The 11666-nt window shown below is 38.2% G+C and overlaps 1 protein-coding gene across 13 annotated transcripts in view; it reads right to left on the bottom strand.

The window, feature by feature from the left end:
- Positions 1–2120: 2120 nt before the first annotated feature.
- The window catches only part of ZNF568 (zinc finger protein 568), an 81382-nt gene continuing 71836 nt past the window's right edge, over positions 2121–11666 (bottom strand). For all 13 annotated transcript variants that reach the window (XM_077897959.1, XM_077897515.1, XM_077897992.1 and 10 more), the window contains one exon: positions 2121–8857. In XM_077897959.1, coding sequence (XP_077754085.1) covers positions 7416–8857 — 1442 coding nt within the window. In that variant the 3' untranslated portion in view covers positions 2121–7415. The remainder of the gene's footprint in view (positions 8858–11666) is intronic.

Below are 11666 nucleotides of genomic sequence, written 5' to 3'. Positions count from 1 at the left end.
ATTTATTTTAATAGTCTAAAATAGTCTAAAAGCATCTCCTTGCATACTACTTATTACGAGAGAAAAATATTCTTTCTAGTGGAGAAACCTGGAAAGCACCATCTTAATCAGAGGATTGAATTTACTACTACTAATAACAGGACAGTCACATCATGTACTCCCCGATATAATGCCTGGAAGAGATGTAGTATTTGTCAAAAATTCATAAATGTGGGTGCCTGGGTGGCTCAGTTGGTTAAGCATCTACCTTCGGCTCAGGTCATGATCCCAGGGTCCTGGGATTCAGTCTTGCATAGGGCTCCCTGCTCAGTGGGGAGTCGGCTTCTCCCTCTACCCCTCCACCCTGCTCCACCCTGCTCATGCGCTCTCTTATGCTCTCCATCTGTCTCAAATAAATCTTTAAATGCAAAGATACATATTCTGAACCAAATCATGAGGAAACAGTTAACAAACTCAAGTGATGTAATTCATTACATTAATAGATTAGATAAGAAAAAAAATTTAGAATAAGTTTAAGAGAAAAAAAAAAGAACACTAAAGTAGATACAAACCAGAAAAAGAATGCAAAATTGAACAGATCATCTCTACACTGGACTCAAAGTCAGGCGTGGTCTGTCCATTTCATTCGGGATCAGAGAAAGTTCTTGCTTCACCAGATTTAATGGGATAGTGTCAGACTAGATTGAATCTGCCATATCCCAAATTGTGATTACTCATCACAATCCACATACTTCACCTGGATTCCACTGCAGCTAGGAGTTGGCATGCAACTCAGGTACTACGGGAACCTTGGATGTGGAGGAAGTGAGCATATGGGGTGACAGTGGCATATGGAGGGGTAAGATCTACAGTGGCAGGAGTAACTGGTTCTCTTCAGGTACCTGAAGAGAAGTTTCTAACATCCAGTCCCTAGAACACTAGATGGTGAGCATTAAGTGGCAGTAGCAGGTTTCCTTGAACATACTTGAATACAGTACTATGTATTTGAGCCTTTATCCTTACTGCTTTTTTTTTGGGGGGGGGGTGTTAAACAGTCCTTAAGTCTAATTCCTTGGTCTTCTGAAAATTCTTCAAATTATAAAATACGCTTTACTTAATTCCTTGCTGTTGAAAATATATAGAAAGGGGATGCCTGGGCGATTCAGTTAGTTAAGCGTCCAACTCTTGATTTCAGTTCGTGATCTCACGGTTGTGGGATTGAGCTCCATGTTGGGCTCTGCATTGGGCATGGAACCTGCTTGTGATTCTCCTTCTCCCTCTGCCCCTCCTCTACACTGCCTGTGCTCGCTTGCTCTCTCTCTCTCAAATACATAGAAAGGATTTTATCTGCAATTGTTTTTCTCTATTTCATGAATAAAGAGACATCAGTGAATAAACTGTATTGAATTCAACACAGCACATAAAAATGGGGTATTTTTCATTAGTTTTGGAACCTACATATTGTCAAAAAGAAAAATTACAGAAAGATGTATGATCATTTTGGGTTACTTAAAAACCCATGATAATATGCACTATCTGTGTGTACATTTACTTTTTAAAAAATATTTTATTTATTCATTATAGACAGAGAGAGAGAGAGACAGAAACATAGGCAGAGGGAGAAGCAGGCTCCCTGCAGGAAGCCCTATGCAGAACTTGATCTCAGGACCCCAGGATCACACCCTGAGCCAAAGGCAGAAGCTCAACCACTGAGCCACCCAGGCATCCCATGTATGAGTTTTATAGATACTATGTGCACTTATTGCCTCTATAGACACAGGGAGGACTGAAGGGTAAAGAGAAAACTTTGCCTATTTCTGAAATGACTTACTTCTATAATTTTTATTTTTATTTTATTTTATTTTATTTTTTACTTCTATAATTTTTAAAAAAGATTTTGAGAGAGAAAGAGAGCGAGTGAGCAAGCGAGCCAGGGGAAGAATAGAGGGAGAGGGACAGACTCCACACCGAGCATGCAGAGCCTGATGGTGTGTGCGCGTGCTTAATCCCACGACCCTAAGATCATCACCTGGCCAAAGAGTGGGACACTTAACCAACTGAGCCACCTAAGTGCTTCTTTGATAAAATTTTAATGAAAGACAATTAGATGTCTAATTAGTAGGCAGCAGTTACACAGGTGCTACTGTTTTTCTGAATTATTTTATTTAGTCAAAATTTTAAAGCATAAAACAAGAAAATTTGGAAAAGTTAAGAGAAAGAAACAATTCAGGCACAAAACCAAAAAAGTAGATCTCATACAGCAAAAAAGAATTATTTAAAACAGGGGTGAGCAAACTACAGCCTGCAGGCCAAATGTGGCCTGTTGATTGTGTAAATTCAGAATTTCTCAGTTTTGGCACTCATGACATTTTGGACCAGATAGATGTGTTGTGAGCACTGTACTATGCATTGTAAGGTGTTCAAAGTATCCCTGGCCTTTGCCTACAGATGTCAGCAGCCGTCCCCCTCAAAGTGACCACCAAAAATGTTTCTGGACAGTGCCCAATGTCAAGTTAGGAGTAGGAAAGGCAAAATTACCCCTGGTTGAGAACCATTGATTTATGTATGTTTTCACACTACAAAGGCAGAGTAGACTTTATGGCCACAAAGCCTAAAATATTTACTATCTGGTCTTTCACAGAAAAAGTCTGTTGATTTCTTTTGCCTTTAAAAAAGGCAAAAAAAATACATGCCAGACTAAGAAAAACAACTGCAAAGTATATGACAAAACAAAGTTTCTACAAACTGCTTCAAAAACTACTTCAATTTAAAAAAGAGAATACATAAAAACAAGCAATTCACAAAAACAAAATTCAAATAACTCTTAGGCATGATATATAGTCCACTTCATTGGCAGTTAAGAAAATGCAAATTAAAGGCACTTTTTTCTTCACTCAATTTAACAAGATTCAGTCCTCGTTGAAGTTGTTGGGAATGGACATACATTCCTATATCAATGTCAAACTTCAGAAAATAATGAGGTATTAACTATTGCATTTAAAATATACCATGCTGTAAGGCAAGGGATCCAACTGGTGGGAATCTATCCACTCAGCAGAAATATAAACACCAACATGAAACAATACGTATGTAGTAAAACTGTTTTCCAATTATTTGTAAAATAACAAATCTGAACTTTCACTAGTGGAAGACTGGGCTGCATATATTATGTCTTTATCATGAATGAGTCTAAAGCTAAAAAGCTATACCTGCAGGTTCTGACTGGAAGGAAGTCCAGTCATGGTCTGCTACCAAGTGAGAAAAGAAGACTGCACTTCAATACATAAGCACAATTCTGTTCCAGCTATGCTATACACACACACTACACCACCAAAACAAACTTCCTAGATATGGCCGTGCTTCTTGAGTATGGCAAAAAGCGTGGGAGGCTGTTGGTATTGGCAATTCAGAGAGTAAGCATAGGTTTTTTTTGTCGTTTTTTTTTTTAAATTTCACTTACTTATAATCTCTACATCCATCATAGGGCTTGAATTCATGACCACAAGATTAAGAGTTACATGCCTTTTGGGGTGACTGAGGGGCTCAGGTGATTAAGCATCTTGGGTGGCTCAGTGGTTGAGCATCTACCTTTGGTTCAGGTCATGATCCTGGGGCCCTGGGATTAAGCACCGAGTTGTGCACACTGCTCAGCAGGGAGTCTGTTTCTCCCTCTTCCTCTGACTCTCCCCGCTGCTCATGCTGTCACTCACTTTCTCAAAAGAATTTTTAAAAAAAGATTTTATTTATTCATGAATACACAGAGAAAGGCAGAGACATAGGCAGAGGGAGAAGCTGGCTCCTGTGGGGAGATGAATGTGGGACTTGATCCCGGGACCCCGGGATTACGACCTGAACCAAAGGTAGATGCTCAACCACTGAGCCACCCAGGTGTCCCTCCACTTAAAAAAGAGTTGCATGCCCTTCAGACTGAGTCAGTCCAGCACCCTGATAGATTTTTTAAAAATCTTTACGATATACCTGTTTTTTTATACGTTATAGAAAATTAGAATACAACTTTGAAGTCTTGAAAAGAGAAATGTGTATACATAGGCAAAAACTAAAAGAGAATCATCTCTTAACATTTTTTATAACTGAAAAAATGTTAGGAATTATAATGAAACCAGCATCATGTCATGCCTAGTTTTGCCTACCTTTATTAATTCTTCAATTTCTTCTTAGGGCAGAACTTGTCCTTTTTTTTTTTTTTAATTTTGTTTATTCAATAGAGACACAGAGATAGAGAGGGAGAGAGAGGCAGAGACACAGGCAGAGGGAGAAGCAGGCTCCACGCAGGGAGCCTGACGGGGGACTCGATCTCGGGTCTCTGGGATCAGGCTCTGGGCTGAAGGAGGTGCCAAACCACTGAGCCACCTGTGCTGCCCATAACTTGTCCTCTTAAAACAGTATGTATAACTTTCAAGAACAGACTTATGAAATAATTATGCCAGTGCAGATAAAATTTAGCAATGATTTCCCTCCTTTAACAAATGCTTAGGTAGGGGTGCCTGCCTGGCTCAGTCAGTAGAGCATGAAACTCTTGGTCTCGGGGTCTTGAGTTCAAGCCCTACGTTTTTAAGCTTACTTAAAAAAAATTTAAATGCTTGAATTTTTATTATAAATTGTCCCACAATAGGCTGACATTATCCACGATTGATTTAATTTACTCAGGTTTATATTAAACTTATCTGAAGTATGTATTATTTCCTAAAGTGTGAGGCTAAAGTGGAATCCACTGATGGTAATTATTCTAATGTGTGGGTAACCCAGGAGGTAGGATTAAGTGGATAACTGCAGTGACTTCATAGCAGTTGAACATACATGCTATAATAGTTTCTCATTTATTGCTTTCCGTGGGAAATAGTTATTTTAGGGTCTAGTTTTCAATGTGTAAACACTACCTTTATACGTTACATTACAAAACAATTGGGACAGGTCGTGAACTATTTTTTTCTGGACTAAACTGCCCCCCCTCCATTTCCTCCAATAGGCTGCTAAATTTGACTTGCTATTTTATTTTTTTTATTTTTTTAAAGATTTTATTTATTTATTCATGAGAGACACAGAGAGAGAGAGGCAGAGACACAGGCAGAGGGAGAAGCAGGCTCCATGTAGGAAGCCCGACGTGGGACTCAATCCCAGGTCTCTTGATCAGGCCTTGGGCTGAAGGCGGCGCTAAACCGCTGAGTCACCCGGGCTGCCCTTGACTTGCTATTTTAATTGGAATATTCATATACCATAAATATAGTAGATTGTTTTTATAGCTGATTTGATTTGGATGTTGTCCTTTTCCAAATTTCTTCAAAGAGTTATGCTTCCCTCATAGTTGTGACTGTATCTTGGAGACTAGAAGATTTTATCTGTTAGATATGCTGATACTAGAGGAATCATGGTATACCTCTTTAATCAGTTTTTTATTGGTTCTTACTTTATTCAGGAAAAATACTCTTTCAGGATTTCAGACATGTTTTAAAAAAGCTGAATATCAATACATTCTATACAATGTTAGAAGTAAAAAAGAAAACATTTCCTGTGTCTTATTAATCAAAATAGAATATGTGTATACACTTGTCTAAAAATATTTAATGCTTTTCCCGCAATTTCAGATATACTATAAAAAGTTGAATATAAACATTTTCTCATCTTACTAAATATTAAGGTGAATAAATATGTAAAAATATTTTTTTTCCAGGACTCAAGTCTATCATAAAAAATTGAGTATAAACTTACAACACATGCATGAAGTTTCTTATTTTACTAAAAACCCAGAGACAGGACAGCTCTGCATTATTTCATTAGCCCAAAAATGTCAGGAGTGCAGGTAATTCCCATCTATCTGCTGTGCCAATCTTAGCCTCTCACCACATCTGACAGCAACATGGGCCACAATTCCAGGTATTGCACAGACATATAGTCATGCATCCTGTAATGTAAGAGGACTATTTCCTATTTTGTTAGGAAAGAAAACTTAAAGCATACGTGCAGACTTTTGCTCAGGTCTTCTATGGCTAGGAATGCAAAGCAGATGCAAAGCAAACTAGGAGAGCAAGACCTAGACTTTAGATGGGCAACAGGCAGTGCTCCTGGTAGAGGGAGCATGGATAGGCAACCAACAGTGTCTGCCACAATACTGCCTTATTTCTTTAAAATTTCCTTTTTATAGTTACATTTTCTCTCATTAACGATGCTTGAGGATTTTTTCCCCCCATCCCAATATGTTTTCAAGGTTTTTGTTTTGTTTTGTTTGGCTTTGCTCTCTTAATTTGTTAGCTTTTCTACACACTAGAGTCGAATGCTTCTTCATTCACTCTTTCATTCCTCTTACTTCAACAAGTGTTTTCAGGGAACCCATTAAAACCGGCAGTTCACCAAGTACAGTGAACTGGCAATGAATCATGGCCATTAATTGTCCACATTTTCTACATATATTAAAAGAAGTCAATTTTCCTAGGAATAGCTTTGTCGCAGCCTACAAATTTCAACATATAGTTGTCTCTTTGTCATTCTTTCTGAATTATAACTTGCCTTATTTCCTTTCCCCTAGTGAGGCAAGAGGGCAAGATGAATGAAAGATTCAGTTTTTAATTTTTCTCCAGAAGGAATTACCTGATATTCAATAAAAAGATGATGTAAAATGTTCCTATAGTCACTACACATATAAGGCTTTTCTCTGATTTCTATCCACAAATATGAAAATAAAAGCAGCTCTTGTTTAATACACTTTAAATATGAGCCACAGTATGTAATATGTAATTATTTAATCTTAAAAATACTAACAAGATGGGGCTAATATTGCTAATTTATAAGTGAGAAAGTTTAGACCCAGTTAAGTAATTTGCCCTATAAGGCAAGTAAAGACTGAATATTGGTTAAATCCTTTCTTACTCTGCTTCAGTTCCATTTTAGAGGATGAGCTTGCAAATACTTAAGATTTGAGCGGGACAGAAGAATCTGCTGCATTTTTAACATTCCTGTAGCCTTCCTCAAGTATGAATTATGAAATGAATAACTTGTTAGCTAAAGCAAATTGGTCTCCTATATTTATAACATTTATATATTATGAACCCTCTGATTTCCCACAGGGCAAATGACCCTGATGTTGAGAAACATTTGTACAACTGTCTGACACATTAACTGCCTTCCAAAGCCTCCCCACTTTCCTTACATTCAGGGAGTTTTCTCACTTTTATGCCAATTGAATCTGATGTTTAATAAATTTTGGAACATAAATAAAACCCTCTCAATCCCTAACATTTATAAAGTATCTCAGCAGTAACACCTATCAGATAAATTCCAGCCCTCAAATAAAGTCCATAGTGTGAACTCCGATATTGTTATCTTCAAAGGTTTTCCCACATTCCTTAAAAATCAGAGGTTTTTGTGTTTTACTAGTATGACATTGCAGAGGTCAGTAACATTTTGAGCCTTCCCACATGACTTCATTCACTCCGCTTTCCTGTATGAATTCTCTGATGTTTACTAAGATGTGAGCCACGAATAAAGGCCTTCCCACATTGCTTACATTTGTAAGGTTTCTCACCAGTATGAATTTTCAGGTGTCGATTAAGTTCTGAGCCACGACCAAAGGCTTTCCCGCATTCCTTACACTTATAGGGCTTTTCACCACTATGACTCCTTTCATGATGAATAAGTTCTGACTTTCGAATAAAAGCCTTCCCACATTCCTTACATTTATGGGGTCTCTCACCAGTGTGAACTTTTTGATGTCGAATAAGTTCTGTGCTACAAGTAAAGGCCATTCTACATTCCCTACATTTATAGGGTTTCTCACCAGCGTGAGCTCTCTGATGGCGAGTAAGTTCTGAGCCACGACGAAAGGCCTTCCCACATTCTTTACATTTATATGGTTTCTCACCAGTATGAACACTCTGATGTCGAATAAGATGTGAATCAGAGATGAAAGCTTTCCCACATTCCTTACATTTATGAGGTTTCTCACCAGTATGAATTCTTTGATGTAGACTTAGTTGTGAGGCACAACTATATACTTTCCCACATTCCTTACATTCATAACGTCTTTCACCAGTATGAATTATCTGATGAAGACTAAGTTGAGTGTCATAACGAAAAGCTTTCCCACATTCATTACATTTATGGGGTTTCTCACCAGTATGAATTCTCTGATGTCGAAGAAGGTGTGAGGGACGGGTAAAGGCTTTCCCACATTCCTTACATTCATAGTATTTCTCATCAGTATGAATTCTCTGATGTAAATTAAGTTGTGAGGTAGATGGAAAAGCCTTCCCACACTCCTTACATTTATAGGGTTTCTCACCTATGTGGATCTTTTGATGTTTACTAAGTTGTGTACTAGAATGAAAGCCTTTCCCACATTCCTTACATTTATGAGGTTTCTCACCAGTATTAATGCTCTGAGGTTTAGTAATTTCAGAGCCATGGATAAAGGCACATTTCTTATTTTCTTTACTTTTTTTGCTTTCATGAACTCTCCGATGTTTAATCAAGTTTGACCTACTATTAAAGACTTTCCCACACTCTCCACATTTAGGGTCTTTTTCCTTATTATGACTTTTTTCATACTGAATATGGTGTGATTGGCACCTGAAAGTTTCCTTACATCCCTTGCATTCATAGGTTTTCCCTCTACTATGAATTGTCTGAGGTACACTTTGAACTGTGCACTGAATGGCAGCAGACCTTTCTTCAGAGGCTATGACAGCCTGTCTGAAATGTCCCTCCTGTTGTCTCTCCAAGTGGCATTTGATTTCTCTGTTATCTCTGACCCTAGTGCACTCAAGGTCAGAACTTGTAAGTCTTTTTATCTTCATGTGCAATGATTTAATTTCATTACTGTGCTCCTTGGAAAATAAATTCTTGGTTTCTCTTCTGGACTCCCAATCTGTAAGATAACAAGAAAGAAAATGGGAAGTATTTTTATGTGGCAGGAGATAGGAAAGTTCTAAGGTAGAAATGGCAAACTAAAAATATTAGTGAATAATTTAAACAGCTCCTAAACACAGCACTTTCTGAAATTTGAAAAAAAGCCTAGGATGTGGAGCGTGGGGGGTGAGAATAAAGAAAATGAGGGGAGCTTGTGAAGAAGTAGTTCTTCACCTCTGTGAAATTCGGAATTAGCTGAGGAACGTTACAAATATGATGTCCAGGAACCATGCAGACAAACTAAATGAAAATCGTTCTTTTTTTTAAAAAATATTTTATTTATTTATTCATGAGAGACACACATAGAGAGGCAGAGACATAGGCAGAGGGAGAAGCAGATTCCCCGCAGGGAGCCTGATGGGGGACTCGATCCCAGGACCCCAAATCAGGACCTGAGCCAAAGGCAGACGCTGAAATACTGAGCCACCCAGGCACCCACTAAATGAGAATCTAAAGGAGTAGGACATTCTAACAGCAAGTCCTCTCATCTCTACCTTCAAAATATATCCAGATTTTGACTACTTCTACCAGTATCTCTACTACCTTGTCCAAAGCCATCTCTCACCAAGTTAACACACTTTCTTAACAGGGCTCCTTACTTTCATTCTTGCCCTCTTAATATCCCACACCTAAGACAGAAGCCAGAGCGTTCTTGTTAAGTAAGCTAGATTAGGCTTTTCTTCTGCCTCAGTTTCCACTGGATTTCCATCTGGTACAGAGTAAAAGTCAAAGTCCTTATAGGCCTACAAAACCCTCCCTAAACCTGCCTTACACTACCTCTTTCTGACCTCATAGCAGATCTCCCTTTAAGTGATTCTGCTCTAGCTCTTGACCAACTGGATGTTCTTCAAACCTGTGAAGCTCACTACTCCTTCAGAATCTCTGCCTGTAAAGAACTTCCATATTAATATGGCTTGTTCAAGTACTTCATTCTGACTTCTACTCAAACATGAGACCTCTCTTTACAAAACAGGGGCCTCATTACTCTACTTACTGCATTTTTTTGCAGTGCATTTATCATCACATATCATCTATTTCCCCAACATTATTATGAGAACTTTCAAATATACAGAAAAATTAAAAGAACTGAGACAGTGAACTCCCATATTCCCATACCTAGATTCTATTAATAAACATTTGGCTCTTGCCTCATCATGTATCTTTCTCTCTCTACATCCATCCATCCATCTTGCAGACATCAGTATACTTTACCTCTAAACTCTAAGATATTATACTTTAACTTGTTTACTTCTGTATTGCCTATCTGTCCTTCAGTGTATCTGCAGAGTAAATACTATTTCATGAATTGGCATTTTTATTAATCTTTCTCAGGGATTCACAGGCAACTCAAAGTGTGGGACTCCCTGTTTAAACACAGTTCATCCCATCTGTACTTATAATAAAATACAAAATTCCTCACTAGACCTGCAAAACTCTGCATTATTTGAACCCTGCTTCTCTAGTCATCTTCATTTTAAGATGCTCTCACCTTCACTCACTCTGTACCTACTCTACTGGCTTCCAATGGACTATCATGGCAATTACGTTCTCATCTTAGACTCTATTAGGAAATGCTTTGTCTGCCATGAGTGCTCTGCTCCAGAATCCCTGCATGGCCAGTTTCTTTCATTGTAAATATCTTAATTTTCTGTCAAGTACCCTGTTTTTTTCCTTCGTAATCTTTTTTCTTAATTCTGCAATTACACATTTATTAATTTATCTATTGATATTTCTCCTAAAGTAGCCCTAGAACTACCATAATACTTATTTCACTCACCATGATATAACCAATCCCTAGCACATAGTTCAATTAATGTTAACTAAACTAATTGCTAGATTAAGGATATTCCAGTGCAAATAAAGGTAGACATGCTAAAGATAATGACATTACAACAGTGAGAATCAGAGTAATCACTTCATGTTTTTAATTATTTAATAGGTGAGGGAACTGTCTTCCTACCTCTGCTCCTTCACAGCTTCACTGCCCTCTCCACAGCACTTCCCATGCACATGGCAGTAATGCATAAACAAGCCAGCATCATTAGAATATATTTGTACATGTGCTTATACTAGTCTCCTAGAAGATTGTTACCTTTACACAACAATGGAATTGTTTTATGTAATTCTAAAAAAATTCTAATGGAAACTGAGGAAACTATGGCAACCATTTATGAGAAGTTATATGATGTGAGAAAGAGCAAAGATCCAGGCTGCTTGGGTGTGAATCCTAGTTCCATGACTTGCTAGTTGTATGACATTGGACAGTTACTTAACTACTCAGGAGGCTGGGCAGCCCTGGTGGCACAGCGGTTTGGCGCCACCTGCGGCCTGGGGTGTGGTCCTGGAGACCCAGGATCCAGTCCCGCATCGGGCTCCCTGCATGGAGCCTGCTTCTCCCTCTGCCTGTGTCTCTTCCTCTCTCTCTCTGTCTCTATGAATAAATAAATAAAATCTTAAAAAAAAAAAAAAAAGAAATCAAGGAGGTTGAGACATAAGGAGATACTTCGTGTAAGTTGTCACAGCTTGTGCAGGCACCCTGCTGCTTAGGATAGTCTCTTTGTTCTTGCTAAAGTCCAGAGTAGTTGGACCAGCCAAAAGCAAGTTGCAGAAAAGATAAACAGTTGGAAAATCTAGAGAGATGAATAAACTTAGAACAACTGGTAAGAAGATTCTTCTGTGATTAATGTATGATCTATATCTGCAATCCAATGATAATGCCACTTACACTGGGGATGCTACAAGGTTATACTTCAGAGAGGGGCACTAAA

Source organism: Canis aureus, chromosome 1 (assembly GCF_053574225.1).
Source record: "Canis aureus isolate CA01 chromosome 1, VMU_Caureus_v.1.0, whole genome shotgun sequence".
NCBI classification, from domain to species: Eukaryota; Metazoa; Chordata; class Mammalia; order Carnivora; family Canidae; genus Canis; species Canis aureus.
This window is presented reverse-complemented; position numbering and strand designations above follow the sequence as displayed.